The 17,568-nt window shown below is 42.2% G+C and overlaps 1 protein-coding gene across 1 annotated transcript in view; it reads right to left on the bottom strand.

Annotated features, from left to right (window-relative positions):
• The window catches only part of LOC123994701 (opioid-binding protein/cell adhesion molecule-like), a 185,053-nt gene that overhangs the window by 52,126 nt on the left and 115,359 nt on the right, over positions 1-17,568 (bottom strand). The window contains exon 3 of the mRNA XM_046297617.1: positions 5,384-5,509. Coding sequence (XP_046153573.1) covers positions 5,384-5,509 — 126 coding nt within the window. The remainder of the gene's footprint in view (positions 1-5,383; positions 5,510-17,568) is intronic.

The raw sequence follows: 17,568 nt of genomic DNA, 5'->3' as shown, positions 1-17,568 counted from the left end.
TCCCTGATTAGAGGAGAACAATGAAAAAATGCAGTGGAACTGACTTTGAGGGCCAGAGTTGAGATTGAGAGGGCTAATGAGCAAATGCAATGCATTGTCTTCCAAGACATGGCCTTTTCCAATGACCTGCTAGCCCTACAATTATTTCAAAAGTAACTGATAACTCTAATATCAGATTTACTCTCAAGTGGTTTCCAAAAGCAGATTCAAAAAACACCCGTTTATGCCAGCGCTACCCAAACCTACTGTATTCCTTGAGCTCTAACATCCTGTAGGTTTACAGTCAAACCCTAATTTAGCACACATGATTCTACTTATTAGCTGCTCACCAAGACCTTAACTAGCTGAAGGTTAGGGTTGGTCTGGAAACCTATAGGACGGTAGATCTCCAGGAAGAGGATTTGGCAGCCCTGCTTTATGCCTTTAAAAAAACTTGTGTAAAAGCATGAGGCAAATTTCATCATGTTCATCCAAGACAGCATCAATAACTACACCAGGTCAAACCATTTAGCCAGTGGTAGACAGGACGTTGGCCAAACATCTTAACCCAAACCTTACAAGAAACCAATGCCCTCCCTACATGTATGCTTTGAACTGTATACAATCCAGTGCTGTTTCCAGAACTTTCCTACACCACTGGGTAAGGTCCCCAGTGATTTTTCCATCACTCCACTGACAGTGCTAATAGAACATTATTCCCATTGATAGACGTATCACAGCAAATGGCATGCCATACGTTTCCCCTGTATAATAGTCTGATTGCCACTCATCACGAGAGCTGCCACCAGTCTACAACATCAGTCCACAATGCCATAGAGCTGTCAATCATCTGCTGACACTGCCAAATTAGAGTGCAAAGACCTTCAAGTCTCCAACAGGAACTTTCCTAACTGGCAATTTTTCTCCCCCAAGACACAAATTACAACGCAATTCGGAAACAAAAGTGGATCGTCTCAACTGAGCTAGACAGCATGATTGATGGCCGCTGTCACATCTGTGTTGTCCGTGATGTTTTGCAGTGTAAAAGTATGAATCTTACCACAACATTGGATGGGAGAGTGAATGAGAGGGCAAAAAAAGTATAATTTCAAGACATAAGGGAGCAAAAATATTATCAAGCTGTTGCTAAGTTTGACAGTCCTGCAAGCACGGTGTAGGCCGCACATTCATTTACAAACTGCATAGTCTTTAGTATTTACCATCGTTTTTAATGACAAATGCCCAGTATGATGTTTCTGACAGTTCGACGAATGGACACTCGTAACCTCCTCCATATAATGTGTCTTTAATGGCCCACATTGATCCATTTGGCCCGGCGGTGCATTGTCCTCACCATGCACTGTTTTCTTCATTCATACTTCTTCTAATCCTTTTAGAGAGCCTGGCAGCCAAGGATGAAGTGGAAAGCGTTGAATAATTCATTCACAGTTGTCCCCAAATGAATTGAAGTGGGGACAGGCTTTTGGTGCACTAAATCTAGCTGAATCGTCAATTGATTGCGTCCATATATTAAGGTAACCAGTGATGTAGTAGTAAAAAAATAGGTGGGTACACTCCCTATACTTTCAATGCATTTTTTTGCAAAACATTTCCTCATGTTCCTGCCTGACATTGAGTGTGAAGCACTAGATAGAATAATACCCATCTGATGCCTTGGCGGTTTTCTCACAGAGTTTTAGTCATACTTGTTTAGCTCAGTTCGTCATGTATAATTTGATTTGTTGGATTTATTTTCCAATATGTTGTCTAAATATAGACAAATCACTTAGCAGTCACTTTAATACAATTTTTGCAGCATAAATGCTTTATTTTTGGGAGTGGTTCATAATCAGAAGCGAGAGAGATGGAGACAAACTGGGAAAACAGTGAAGAAATGTCACTCCAGAACACATTTAGGTTTTTACACACTCCGGTGAGAATGTGGTCCTTCTGTAGCTCAGTTGGTAGAGCATGGCGCTTGTAAAGCCAGGGTAGTGGGTTCGATCCCCGGGACCACCCATATGTAGAATGTATGCACACATGACTGTAAGTCGCTTTGGATAAAAGCGTCTGCTAAATGGCATATATTATATTTTTATTATTATTATTATTATTATTATTATGTCTTTCCGAGCAGCCAAACATCCCTCACATCTTCCTCCTTTCTTTCTTTCATTCGAGCTTGCACATTAATGCCAAGCAAGATAACCTGCCATCTTCGCATCTGCCTGACATTAACAGAAACTCTCAGCCACAGACATCGCTTATTGGTTTTCACAGAAGTGATTTCATCCCTTCATATTGGCTGCTTTTGTTGCCGCTTAATGTCAGTCTATGGTGTCTGTTATGACAACTAAATTAATATACATTTCCTTTCTCTGTTATTCCCCGATTCAATAGAGTAGAGTTGGTAGATCAACATTGACATCATAATGCATGCATTGCATGAGAATAGAGTGTGGTTTTAATTACACTCAATTCCAACCATGGATAATGACACCATCTGGTTTATGCATACAGGCATTTCATTAAACAGTTACCCTTTAACTATAATTGTAATGTGCACTTCATATAAAAGTTAGCAGGAAACAGATGATATTCAATGTAAATATTGAAAAATCAGGGCAGTTGTTTTAGTGCGGTTGTTAAAGAGTGTCTCCAGTACTTTGGTATACTTTTTAACCAGTAGTTCTGAAAGTTGTATTTTATTTTTTTAAATTGTGCTCATGGTCCTCGAAAATTATGTGCAGATACGTGCACCACATCATTGCTCTCCCTCTCACTCTGTGTGTGCATGATGTGCCTCATGCTAACTGTCACACACATGGCAAGGGGCTGAAGCTCATTGGTTGAACTCAAATTGTTAGGGGGCTGGTCCACGTGGGGGAACACACATCCAGGCCCAAGCACAAGTGTCACATTTTGACCATAGTTCTTTTGTGATTTCCTTGTTTTAGTGTTGGTCAGGATGTGAGCTGGGTGGGCATTCTATGTTGTGTGTCTGGCAGGATCAGGAGAGGCAGCGATGTCAGGATTTCTGGACATGGGAGCAGAATCTGGACTATACTACTTGGGAAGAGATAGACAGGTGGGCGGTCGACCCAGGGAGAGTGCCGGAGCCCGCCTGGGATTCGCTGGAGCAGTGCGAGGAGGGTTACAGGAGAATGGAGTTGGCGAAACGAGCACGGCGGCGCGTTAGGAAGCCCGAGAGGCAGCCCCAAAAATTGGGGGGTGGCACACATGGAGTATGGCGAAGCCAGGTAGGAGACCTGCGCCAACTTCCTGTGCTTACTGGAGAGCAAGAGAGACCGGGCAGGCACCGTGTTATGCTGTGGAGCGCACGGTGTCTCCAGTGCGGGTGCATAGCCCGGTGCGGTACATTCCAGCTCCTCGTAACGGCTGGGCTAGAGTGGGCATCGAGCCAGGTAAGGTTGGGCAGGCTCGGTGCTCAAGAGCTCCAGTGCGCCTGCACGGTCCGGTCTATCAAGTACCACCTACACGCACCAGCCCTCCGGTAGCAGCCCCCCGCACCAGGCTTCCTGTGCGTGTCCAGAGCCCAGTACTCCATGTTTCTCCTCCCCGCACTCGCCCTGAGGTGCGTGTCCTCGGCCCAGTACCACCAGTGCCAGCACCATGTACCAGGCCTACAGTGCGCCTCGCCTGTCCAGAGCTGCTAGAGTCTCCCGCCTGTCCAGAGCTGCTAGAGTCTCCCACCTGTCCAAAGCTGTTAGAGTCTCCCGTCTGTCCAGAGCTGCTAGAGTCTCCCATCTGTCATGAGCCGCCAGTCTGCAAGGAGCCGCCAGAGCCGCCAGTCAGCCAGGATGCGCCAGAGCCGCCAGTCAGCCAGGATCCCCCAGAGCCGCCAGTCAGCCAGGATCCGCCAGTCAGCCAGGATCCGCCAGAGCCGCCAGTAAGCCAGGATCCGCCAGAGCCACCATTCAGCCAGGATCATGAGCTACCTCTCAGTCATGAGCTGCCCTTCACTCCGGAGCTGGACCTCAGTCCGGAGGAGTTTCCTCAGTCATGAGGCACCCCTCATTCCAGAGGCGCTCCTCAGTCCAGTGGGGCCCTTTGTTAGGGTTAGGCCAAGGTCGGCGGCGAGGGTCGCATCTCTAAGGACAATAAGGAGATGGACAAAGACAATGGTGGAGTGGTTTCCACGTCCAGCGCCACCACCGCGGACAGATGCCCACCCAGACCCTCCCCTATAGGTTTAGGTTGTGCGGTCGGAGTCCGCACCTTGAGGGGGGGGTAATGTCACTTTCTGACCATAGTTCTTTTGTGTTTTCCTTGTTTTAGTGTTGGTCAGGACGTAAAAGCTGGGTGGGCATTCTATGTTTTGTGTCTAGTTTGTCTGTTTCTATGTATGGCCTGATATGGTTCTCAATCAGAGACAGGTGTTAGTCATTGTCTCTGATTGGGAACCATATTTAGGTAGCTTGTTTTGTGTTGGGGTTTGTGGGTGGTTGTTTCCTGTCTTTGTGTTCTCTTCACCAGATAGGACTGTCTCAGTTTTGCCACGTTTGTTATTTTGTATTTGTGTAGTGTTCACGTTATCGTCTTTCATTAAACATGTTGAACACGAACTACGCTGCATTTTGGTCCTCTCCTTCGACAGAACAAAACCGTTACAGCAATGTTTTAAAAAATACTTGGCAGTCGCCAAAGTTCCGGAGCATGTCTTAAAAAGGGGATATTGAAAATCCTGTACTGTGAAGAAGAATTGGCTCAGCCGAGGACATGTAAATGAGAGACAAACATCTGGAATGGATGCATTCATGTTGAGTGTTCCAGGCAGAAAGTGTGTGATCGTATTGAAGCAAGCAGCCCATGATTCTTGGAGCATGTTCACTGGAAACCAAAGGGCTGCTTTTACACGTAATTAGAAGACAAAACACGTTTTAATGTAAATTCATCAATATGGCTGACAGTACAGCTGTTCTGCTAGCCTGAAACAACTATTTAGCCTACATAATGCAGGCAATATTCATGTGAATCAAGTGATGTAGGTGTTCTTTTAGAAGGAAGGTTGACACAAGACATGACATTTTAGATGGATAAATTAGGTCAGGCTGTAACAGCTTTGTTCGTCAGCCAAGGACTCCATACTTATTACACGGTCATGGAGCATTACATACAGTATGGGCGGTAAGTTAAAGCGGTAGGCCAATAACCGAAAGGTGGCTGGTTTGACTACCCTAGCTGACAAGGTGGAAATCTGTTGATGTGCCCTTGAGCAAGGCATTTAACTCTCATTTGTTATACGACAAGCTCTTAAAACCTCAGCAACACAGGTAATTAGAATTTTGATGACTAGAGACGATACGCTTTTAGAATAGATACACTGCTCTATTATACTCATTGATTGATTCTATGTTTTGACCTCAAAGGTTTGCAGTCTTACCTTTTGCAGAGCGATGTTTCCATATGATGTTAGGCTCTGGTCGTCCAATGGCCAGACACATGAGAGTTACATTGCTGCCCTCATTCACTGTGATGTCCGTCGATATGTTTGTGATCTTCGCAGGTACTAAGAAAAGAGGAAACATAAACAAAGCACATTGAAGCAATAAGGGCCAATGGGATGTGTTATATGGCAAATATACCATTTCAATTCTTAATGTCACATTCACAAGTACAGTGAAATGCCTTTCTTGCTAGCTCTAACCACAACAATGCAGTAATCGATACCAATGTAATACTAAAAATAACAAGGTAGAACATAAACACACAAGATATAAAAATAAGAAGAACACGATGAAGTAATAAGTAAGCATACTATATACATGGTCAGTTCCAGTATCATATTTACAACGTGCAGGGATACTGGATCGATATAGGTAGATTTGTTTGGGGGTAAGGTGACTAGGAATCTGGATATATGATAAACAGAGTAGTACATCATCAGTAGGGTAAAACTAACCTGTCTCACGACGGGTGTGTAGAGACAGTATAAATGTATGTGCATATTATGTGTGTGAGTGTAACAGTTTAGCTTCCGTCCCTCTCCTCGCCCCTACCTGGGCTCAAACCAGGGACCCTCTGCACACATAGACAACAGCCACCATAGAAGCATCGTTACCCATCGCTCCACAAAAGCCTCAAACAACTACTTCAAGGGCTCAGGGCGAGTGACGTCACCGATTTAAATGCTATTAGCGCGCACCCCGCAAACTAGCTAGCCATTTCACATAGGTTACATGAGCAAATGGTGGAGTGAGTATTTGCATGTGTGTTGGAGTATCAGTGTGCTTAGTGGGTAGGGCCTTGTTCCTAGCCCTTTGTCGTGTTATATTGTGCGCATATAGCACAAATCCTGTGGTACCTTATTGATTTTACAAAGCAGTAACCAACATATTAAAACAATAAATTCCATTGTTCGCCTAAATACTCACTTCTGATTTTTCAGAGGGTGTTGATTATTTCTCAGTAAATGCACAGCAAAAAAATATATTTAACGGGTAACAAAGTAGTTCTAACATAAAATTGTAAAAAAGATTTGCCCACCTACGAAAAGAAAGGATGCAAGTGAATTGAGCTTGTGAGCCAGTATTCATTGAGCAAACTTTTATCCAGCGTTGTTGCATGTCATTTCCGGCATATTTAGTGACCACTAGCTAGTAAAATGTTCCCAAGAGGCGAAACCAAAAGTGTTATAAAACAGTGTTACATCTTTGAGTTGATCTTTCAAAAGTCAAATTTAGAACATTATTGGTATTGTTGAATTTGATTGTCATAAGAAGTTAGCTAACATTTAGCAGCGATGCATTACTAGCGAGTATTTTCCCAAGAAAATGTGTTACCAAGGCAACAAGCTAGTGCTGTGTGAATTTTTATTTAGACTTTAGACTGCTATGTGAATTTGAACTTACAGTACATGTAACAATTGTCACATCCATTCTATAGCTAATCATGGTTATTAGAATGGATAGGGCAGACACATACAGTGACTTCAGAAAGTGTTCACACCCCTTTTTCCACATTTTATCATGTTACAACCTGAATTTAAAATAATTGAATCTAAGATTATGTCACTGGCCTACACACAATTCCCCATAATGTCAAAGGGGAATTCTGTTTTCAGAAACGTTTACAAATGAATAAAACCTGAAAAGCTGTCTTGAGTCAATAAGAATTCAACCCGTTTGTTTTGGCAGGTCCAAATAAGTTCAGTAGTAAAAATTTGCTCAGCCAAAAGTTTGGACCCACCTACTCATTCAACCTACACATTTTCTTAATTTGGAATATTTTCTACATTGTAGAATAATAGTGAAGACATCAAAACTATGAAATACCACATATGGAATGATGTAGTAACCAAAAAAGTGTTGAACAAAAAAAAATATATTTTATATTTGAGATTCTTCAAAGTAGCCACCATTTGTCTTGATGACAGCTTTGCACACTCTTGGCATTCTCTCAACCAGCTTCAACTGGAATGCTTTTCAACAGTCTTGAAGGAGTTCCCACATATGCTGAGCACTTGTTGGCTGCTTTTCCTTCACTCTGCGGTCCAACTCATCCCAAACAATCTCAATTGGGTTGAGATCGGGTGATTGGGAAGGCCAGGTCTTCTAATGCAGCACTCCATCACTCTCCTTCTTGGTCAAATAGCCTAGAGGTGTGTTGGGTCAGTTTCCTGTTGAAAAACAAATGACAGTCCCACACTAAGCGCAAACCAGATGGGATGGCGTATCACTGCAGAATGCTGTGTAAGCCATGCTGGTTAAGTGTGCAATTTCTGAGGCTGGTAACTAATGAACTTATCCTCTGCAGCAGATGTAATTCTGCGTCTCCCTTTCCTGTAGTGGTCCTCATGAGAGCCAGTTTCATCATAGAGCTTGATGGTTTTTGCCACTGAACTTGAAGAAACATTCAAGTTCTTGACATTTTCAGGATTGACTGACCTACATCTCTTAAAGTAATGATAGTCTGTCCTTTCTCTTTGCTTATTTGAGCTGTTCTTGCCATAAAATGGACTTGGTCTTTTACGAAATAGGGACATCTTCTGAAATCCACCCCTACCTTGTCACAACACAACTGATTGGCTCAAACGCATTAAGAAGGAAATATATTCCACAAATGAACTTTTAACAAGGCACAACTGTTATTTGAAATGCATTCCAGGTGACTACCTCATGAAGCTGGTTAACAAAATGTCAAGAGCGTGAAAAGATGTCATCAAGGCTACTTGATAGCTACTTTGAAGAATCTAAAATCTAAAATCTATTTTGATTTGTTTAACACATTTTTGTTACTACATGATTCCATATGTGTTATACGTGTTTTGATGTCTTCACTATTATTCTACAATGCAGAAAATAGTCAAAATTAAGAAAAACCTTTGAATGAGTACGTGGGTCCAAACTTTCGACTGGTACTGTATATATACACTACCTTACAAAAGTTTGGGGTCACTTAGAAATACCCTTGTTTTTGAAAGAAAAGCGCATTTAATTTCCATTAGAATAACATCAAATTGATCAGAAATACAGTGTAGACATTGTTAATGTTGTAAATGACTATTGTAGCTGGAAACAGCTGATTTTTAAGCCCATTATCAGCAACCATCACTCCTGTGTTCCAATGGCACGTTGTGTTAGCTAATCCAAGTTTATCATTTTAAAAGGTTAATTTGATCATCAGAAAAACATTTTGCAATTATTTTAGCAGAGCTGAAAACTGTTGTTCTGATTAAAGAAGCAATAAAACTTGCCTTCTTTAGAGTAGTTGAGTATCTGAAGCATCAGCATTTGTGGGTTCGATTACAGGCTCAAAATGGCCAGAAACAAAGATCTTCCTTCTGAAACATGTCAGTCTATTCTTGTTCTGAGAAATGAAGGCGATTCCATGTGAGAAATTGCCAAGAAACTGAAGATCTCGTACAACGCTGTGTACTACTCCCTTCACAGAACAGCGCAAACTGTCTCTAAACAAAATAGAAAGAGGAGTGGGAGGCCCCGGTGCACAACTGAGCAAGAGGACAAGTACATTTGAGTGTCTAGTTTGAGAAACAGACGCCTCACAAGTCCTCAACTGGCAGCTTCAATAAATAATACCCGCATTACACCAGACTCACCGTCAACAATGAAGAGCCAACTCTGGGATGCTGGCCTTCTAGGCAGAGTTGCAAAGAAAAAGCCATATCTCAGACTGGCCCCAAAAATAAAAGATTGGCCCCAGTGATGTACCGCACTACCCTCTGCAGCGCCTTAAGGTCGGATGTCGAGCAGTTGCCATACCAGGCGGCTCTCGATGGTGCAGCTGAATTACTTTTTGAGGATCTGGGGACCCATGCCAAATCTATTCAGTCTTCTTAGGTGGAAAAGGTGTTGTTGGGCCCTCTTGGGTGTCTTGGTGTGTTTGGACCATGATAGTTTGTAAGTGATGTGGACACCAAGGAACTTGAAGCTCTTGACCCGCTCCACTACAGCCACGTCGATGCTAATAGGGGCCTGTTTGGCCATGTTTTTCCTGTAGACAACGATCAGCTCCTTTTTCTTGCTCACATTAGTGGAGAGGTTGTTGACCTGGTACCACACTGCTGTAATGATGGTGCTGGAGTCGTGCTTGGCCACTCAGTCATGGGTGAAAAGGGAGTACAGGAGGAGACTAAGCACGAACCCCTGAGGGGCCCCAGTGTTGACGATCAGCGAGGCAGATGTGTTGTTGCCTACCCTTTCCACCTGGGGCGGCCCGTTAGAAAGTCCAGGTTCCAGTTGCGAGCTGTTTATAAAAATATAAATATTTCCTCATCAATCACACACAATGCCACACAATGACATAGCAAAAACAGGTTTTTAGAAATGTTTGCAATATATATATATATATATATATATATATATATATATATATATATATATATATTTGAAATACCTTATTTACATAAGTATACAGACCCTTTGCTATGAGACTCGAAATTGAGCTCAAGTGCATCCTGCTTCCATTGATATAATATAATAATATATGCCATTTAGCAGACACTTTTATCCAAAGCAACTTACAGTCATGTGTGCATACATTCTACGTATGGGTGGCCCCGGGAATCAAACCCACTACCCTGGCGTTACAAGCGCCATGCTCTACCAACTGAGCTACAGAAGGACCTCATCCTTGAGATGTTTCTACAACTTTGGAGTCCACCTGTGGTAAATTCAATTGATTGGACATGATTTGCGTTGTCATTATAGGGTATTGTGTGTAGATTGATGAGGAAAAAAGAAACCATTTTATTGATTTTAGAACAAGGCTATAACGTAACAAAATGTGGAAAAAGTCAAGGGGTCCGAATGCACTGTATATATTTGATGGGATGTATAGACAATATGGACAGTATATGGATAGAATATGTAGTATATATGAAGAATAGTATATGTACAGCAACAGTTAAATAGGATAGACCTTGACTAGAATACAGTATTTACATATGAAGTGGGTAAAACAGTATGTTAACATTATTTAAAGTGACCAGTAAGTGACCAGTGTTTCATGTACTGTACATAGGGGAAAGGGGAAACAGGGATTCAGAGTCAGTTGTACAACTGGATGCATTCAACTGAAATGTGTCTTCCGCATTTAACCCAAATCCTCAATCAGAGAGGTGCGGGGGGCTGCCAAAATCGAAATCCATGTCTTCGGCGCCGGGGGAACAACATATTTTTAATTTGTCAGCTCGGGGATTCGATCCAGCAACCTTTCAGTTACTGGCTGCTGCCTCTAAGGTACAAGGTAGTTGCATGGACTCACTCTGTGTGAAATAATAGTGCTTAACATGATTTTTGAATGACTACATCATCTCTGTTTCCCACACATACAATTATCTATAAGCTCCCTCAGTCAAGCAGTGAATTTCAAACACAGATTCAACCACAAACACAACAGAGGTTTTCCAATGCCTCGCAAAGAAGGGCCCATATTGGTAGATGGGTAAAAATGAGGGATGCACGATATACCGGTGAACATATCGTAATCGGTCCATATTAGCTAAAAATGCCAACATCGGTATTGGCCGATGTCTAGTTTAACGCCCGATTTGCTAAATCGATGTCAAAGCTGAAGTGCTTACCTACATAACGAAAGGTACATGACGTAATCACGCCACGTAAAATGTTGCGCTATACGTGCAACACAGCATTCCTAAATTATCCCACAATGTCTGCTGTGTGGATCGAGCAGTCAACATTTCAGCGAGACAACTCAAAGGCAACTCAAAGCCAAGATAATGGAATTCATTGCCCTTGACAACCAACTGTTCTCTGTTATGGGTGATGTTGCCTTTCGCCGACTGGTCGAGCACCGGTTAACATTACCATTAACATTAAGTGCGCTATTCCATTCTGTTACTTTTAGATGTGTGTATTGTTGTGAATTGTTAGATACTACTACACTGTTGGAGCTAGGAGAACAAGCATTTTGCTACACCCGCAATATCATCTTCTAAAAATGTGTATGTGACCAATACAATCTGATTTAATAAGTAGTTTCATTGTAACGTTACATCTTTGAAAACTGATCTGCAGCCTGCTGCCTGCCGTGCCTTTAGCTAGCTATGTGCTTTTAGTAGGACTAGAGGTTATAACTGTTTGAACAGTAACAATGGTTACTTGCTTGCTCTTGAGGGACAACTTCATATTTATCATTAGCCTAGTTAGCTAGCTAGCAACTTGTTGTAACCAGGGCTTGTGTTCAAAATGTTTCAGGGTCTGATAACAATACCAGGCATTTAATTCAGTGTCGAACAATTCAGTGCAGTAACAAAAGGTTTTGAATAAGTCATGCGGCCATAGATAGCTCTCTTTCCACTGCACTATGCACCGCCACTAGCTATAGCTAATGTTAGTAATAGCTAACATTAGTAATGCCTACATTCCAATTTTCCACAGCGGTGCTGGTCCCAACACTTCTCTTTTCTTTTGCTTCTCCCGATTTGTCACATCAGTTTATCTGTGTTGAGCTGATTCTGATTGTAATTTTCATGCTATGCAATATTATTTCCTACCTGAACGGTTACAGGCTGAATGGGTCTACTTTAGCTAGTTTCATTGCATAGAACTTGTTATGGGTAAAGTAATGATAAGCTGCACTCGTTGCTGTTTTACCTTGGCACTCCAATTTGATAAATTATGTGGAATTCTAGCTATCTACTGAAAGTTCACAAAACTCTAATTTGCTTTTGTTTTGGTTAATATTGTACTTTATCTTGTGTATTTTCAGAATCTATGTGAAGGAGTGTGAGCCGGAGGGGCAGCTGCCACCTGCATGGCTGAAGAAGAATATACACGGTATGCTACTGTATGTTATCTTGACATTTATTTCTGTGCTGTACTTAGCTAATAAAGTTTCCCCTTACTCTGAGTGCAGCAACACTTTCCCATCTATTTCCTATGCTTCACCAGCAAATTCATGTACATGTGAAGATATACTATAAATGTTAGAAAGGAGCAAGTTTTCCAGATAAATGTACTGCAATTGGCATAATACCTATTAATAATTAATAATACCTATTGATGTTGAAATCTATCCTATACAAGGAGTACCGGTACCGAGTCAATATGCAGGGGTACGAGATACTGTAGTTAAGGTAATTTAGGTCATATGTAGGTAGTGGTAAAAGAGTAGCAACAGCAGCATATGTAAAGAGTGTGAAAGAGTATGAACGTGTCTATATGTGAGTGTTTGTGTGTGTGTGGCATCAATATGCATGTGTGTGTTTTTTGTTGGTGTGTGTGAGAGTACTGTATGTATTGTGTGTGTGTTGGGTTGTCAGTGTAGTATGTGTGAGTGTGTGTGTAGAGCCCAGTGAGTGTGCATAGAGCCAGTGCAGGAGAGTCAGTGCAAATAAAAAGGTGGTCAATGGAAATAGTCAGGGTAGTCTTTTGATTAACTGTTCAGCAGTATTACGGCTTGGGGGTAGAAGCTGTTCAGGAGCCTTTTGGTCCCAGACTTGGCGATCTGGTACCGCTTGCCATGGGCCTTTCTCTGACACTGCCTGGTATAGAGATCCTAGATGGCAGAGAGCTTGGCCCAATTACTACCCTCTGTAGCGCCTTACGGACGGATGCCAAGCAGTTGCAATACCAAGCGGTAATGCAGCCAGTCAAGATCCTCTCAATGGTGCAGCAATATAACTTTTTGAGGATTTGAGGGCCCTTGCAAAATCTTTTCAGCCCCCCGAGGGGGAAGAGGCATTGCCGTGCCCTCTTCGCGACTGTGTTGGTGTGTTTGGGCCATGATAGGTCCTTAGTGATGTAGACACCGAGGAACTTGAAGCTCTCGACCCGCTCAACTACAGCCCAGTCAATGTGAATAGGGGCGTGCTCAGCTCCTTTGTCTTGCTGACGTTGAGGGAGAGGTTGTTGTCATGGCACCACACTGCCAAGTTTATGATCTCCTTCCTATTGGCTCTCATCGTCATCTGTGATCAGGCCTTCCACCATTGTAACGTCTCCAAACTTAATGATGGTGTTGGAGTCACTTACCTTTGATGATCTTCATCAGAATGCACTCCCAGGAATCCCAGTTCCACAATAAATGTTTGTTTTATTCAATAAAGTCCATCATTTGTGTCCAAATACCTCCTTTTTGTTTGCATGTTTAGTACACAATTCAAATTCACGAAGCGCGGGCAAGTCCAGGCGAAAGTTCAGATGAAAAGTTATATTACAGTTCGTAGAAACATGTCAGACGAAGTATAGAATCAATCTTTAGGATGTTTTATCATAAATCTTCAATAATGTTCCAACCGGAGAATTCCTTTGTCTGTAGAAATGCAATAGAACAGAGCTAACTCACGTAAATATATTTTTATGGCACAGTCTTTATGCAAAATACGCTTTACATACCAAGATGAAATTATTTTTTAAAAGGATGGATGGGCTCTAAGTTTGTTAATTTGTGTTTTTTTTAAGTTTCTAGAGCGAAGAAGCAGGGTGTTCCATGATGTCATATCCTGTGTTTAATCGATTGTTTGCTTACTGTGTAATCTGCATTGCCATTGGCTAGTTATGACTGGTTAATCACTTTGTTTTTGTCATGATTTGTATTTGTCACGCGTGATCAGCTCATGCCACTCTGGCAGAGCCCTGACTCATTCAGCTCCCATTAGCCCCCACGTCACAGTAGAAGCATCAAACAAGGTTCTAAAGACTGTTGTCATGTAGTGGAAGCCATAGGAAGTGCAATATGACCCCATAGACAGTGACTTGAAAAACTACAAACCTCTGATTTCCAACTTCCTGGTTGGATTGTTCTCAGGGTTTTGCCTGCCATATGAGTTATGTTATACTCACACACATCATTCAAACACTTTTCTAAACTTCAGAGTGTTTTCTATCCGAATATACGAATACTATGCATATATAGGCAACTGGACCTGAGTAGCAGGCAGTTTACTCTGGGCACCTTTTTCATCCAAGCTACTCAATACTGCCCCCAGCCATAAGAAGTTAAGCCATTTTGCCACAACTTTGGAAGTATGCTTGGGGTCCCTGTCCATTTGGAAGACCCATTTGCGACCATGCTTTAACTTCCTGACTGATGTCTGCGATGTTGCTTCAATATATCCACATATTTGTCCTTTCTCATGAAGCCATCTTATTATGTGAATTGCACCAGTCCCTCCTGCAGCAAAGCACCCCCACAACATGATGCTGCCACCCCGTGCTTCACGGTTGGTATGGTGTTCTTTGGCTTGCAAGCCTCCTCCTTTTCCTCCAAACATAACGATGGTCTTTTTGGCCAAACAGTTCCATTTTTGTTTCATCAGACCACAGGACATTTCTCCAAAAAGCACAATCTTTGCCCCCATGCGCATTTGCAAACCGTAGTCTGGCTTTTTTATGGCAGTTTTGGAGCAGTGGCTTCTTTCTTGCTGAGCCGCCTTTCAAGTTATGTCGATATAGGACTCATTTTACGGTGGATATAGATCCCTTTGTACCTGTTTCCTCCAGCATCTTCACAAGGTCATTTTCTGTTGTTCTGGGATTGATTTGCACCTTTTGCACCAAAGTAAGTTCATCTATAGGAGACAGAACACGTCTCCTTCCTGAGCGGTATGACGCCTGCGTCATCCCATGGTGTTTATACTTGCATACTATTGTTTGTACAGATGAACGTGGTACCTTCAGGTGTTTGGAAATTGCTCCCAAGGATGAACCAGACTTGTAGAGGTCTACAATTTTTTCTGAGGTCTTGGCTGATTTCTTTCGATTTTCCCATGATGTCAAGCAAAGAGGCACAAAGTTTGAAGGTAGGTCTTGAAATACATCCACAGGTACACCTCCAACTGACTCAAATTATGTCAGCCTAACAGAAGCTTCTAAAGCCATGACATAATTTTCTGGAATTTTCCAAGCTGTTTAAAGGCACAGTCAACTTAGTATATGTAAACTTCTGACCCACTGGAATTGTAATACAGTGAATTATAGGTGAAATAATCTATCTGTAAACAATTGTTGGAAAAATTACTTGTGTTGTGCACCTAAAATATATTTTTTTAACAATAAATTTGTGGAGTGCTTGAAAAATGAATTTTAATAGCTCCAACCTAAGTGTATGTAAACTTCCGACTTCAACTGTAAGTGTTCCTTTTATTCAACAGGGAAAAGACTGTGTGGAGCGCAATAGAGATTGCATCATCTGTGAGTCTCTTGGGGCGGTATGCGAGTTGGAGTGGGTGCAGGGTGTCTGGGATGACGGTGTTGATGTGAGCCAGGACCAACCTTTCAAAGCATTTCATGGCTACAGATGTTAGTAGGCAGCTTTGTGGTGGTGTGTGTCTCTTTGTTAACACCAGCAGGTGCGCGATCTCTAATATTAAGGAAGTTCTGGTTGCCTGAGTTAGAATACCTCATGATAAGCTGGAGACCATACTAAAAACCAAGATAGTTTTCGTAGCTGGCTACTTACCACCACAGACCGATGCTGGCACTATTATCACACTCAAAGAGCTGTATAGGACCATAAGCAAACAAGAAAATGCGGTGTCAGAGGAAGGACGTAAACATTGTAAGACTCAGCCAGCCAGGTCATTTACTGTTCTCTCTGCTACTGCACGGCAAGAGGTGCAGGAGAATCATCAGAAGAATGTGGTCAGGAGATGGTGGATGAAGATGGAGTCTGGTGACAATCTTGTAGAGGGCTAGCTACTCTGGGAACCAGCCTGAGTCATGTAGCCACTGGACTTATCCTTCATAATGTATGGCACCCACTTGGGTGTATGGCAACTGAAAGCTCTGTTCCGAGTATGAACTAGCTAGCCAGTCGTCCTCATTACAAGTCCTCTGCCTTAGCACTGCATTCCTCTACTGTATTTCCCATTACTCTCATGCTTCAGGTGACTCTTCTATTGATATACTGTATGCTTAGGCCTACGGTTAACTCAAGTTTACTCCAAATGCTAGCTACTTATCTATCGAACGTTAACCCAAAGCAACAACACTCTGGCATTCTGCTATAATGAATGGTCACTGGGTGGGGCTACATAATCCTTTCCAGTTCATATGCGAAACGGTTACTGATGGTGGTGACCTTTTGAACGATCATCCAACTCGGAATAACAAGTCAGAAACTCAGGCATCATCCCAAAGCTCTGACTTCTACGACTTGAAAATCACTGATGTCACAATTTTTCACAGTCTGAGTTGTTTCTAACTTCCCAGTTGTCTTGAATGCACCAAAAGTAGTATGTTGTGGCCATGGTATACTGCATACTTTTTACTAAACAGTATGTGCTAAATAGTATGCGACGATGAGTACATACTACGCAGATTAAGTATGTACTACGCTAGTATGGTAGTACGGCCATTGTCTGGTGAATAGCAGGGGGCAGAGACTGCTAAGTAACTAGCATGAAGGACCAGGTGACCATGTTCCTCTAGCTTAATAATGGCAGTTGCCAAGCGATTAAAACATGCTAGGTCACAGGGCCCTGATGGTAGTCAGGAGTCCAAACCCCAGGACATAACTCACTCGGGTTCATGTCAGCACAGCGAGGGCTGGCGCTGGTAATTAATTGAAAACGTAGAATCAAGGATGTTGTGGATGTTGGGAGGAGATTTCTTTAGGGTATTTATGTCATGATGGAGCCTTCGCCCTCCGTGAAGGTTTATCAGCCTTCTGTTCATAAATAAATGGCTCTAAATGGAATAGTGTATGCACAATTTATCATTGGATAACCTAAAATGTGAGCATAAAACAAAGCTATAGGTAGAAACTGTAGTGTAAAACATTTTTAGAAGTAAAACGTAGATGGATTCTCAAGCTTTGTAGAGACTATTCGAACATCCCAGGTTTTATAGCCGGATGCTCTATCAAGAGTCAAACGGCAGAGGAAATTCTGATGAGGTCCCAGTGGATCTCATCTGTCAAGCTATTATCACTGTGAAACATAATTCTTAGCATATAATTGAAAATACTTTTCACTATGCATGAGGATGTAAGTGAAGGTAAAGTGCAAACGTAACTTTACATCAAGGAAAGGAGGAGTATGAAATACATGGTCACGTTAATGTTTCCTCAGAAAACTTGGCAGATAAAAATGTGTGTGTGTGTGTGTGCACGCCGGTGTGCTGTGCCCATCGTTGCAATATC

Source organism: Oncorhynchus gorbuscha, linkage group LG02 (genome assembly GCF_021184085.1).
Source record: "Oncorhynchus gorbuscha isolate QuinsamMale2020 ecotype Even-year linkage group LG02, OgorEven_v1.0, whole genome shotgun sequence".
Classification (NCBI taxonomy): Eukaryota; Metazoa; Chordata; class Actinopteri; order Salmoniformes; family Salmonidae; genus Oncorhynchus; species Oncorhynchus gorbuscha.
The sequence above is the reverse complement of the archived record's forward strand: the minus strand, read 5'-3'. Positions and strand labels throughout refer to the sequence as shown.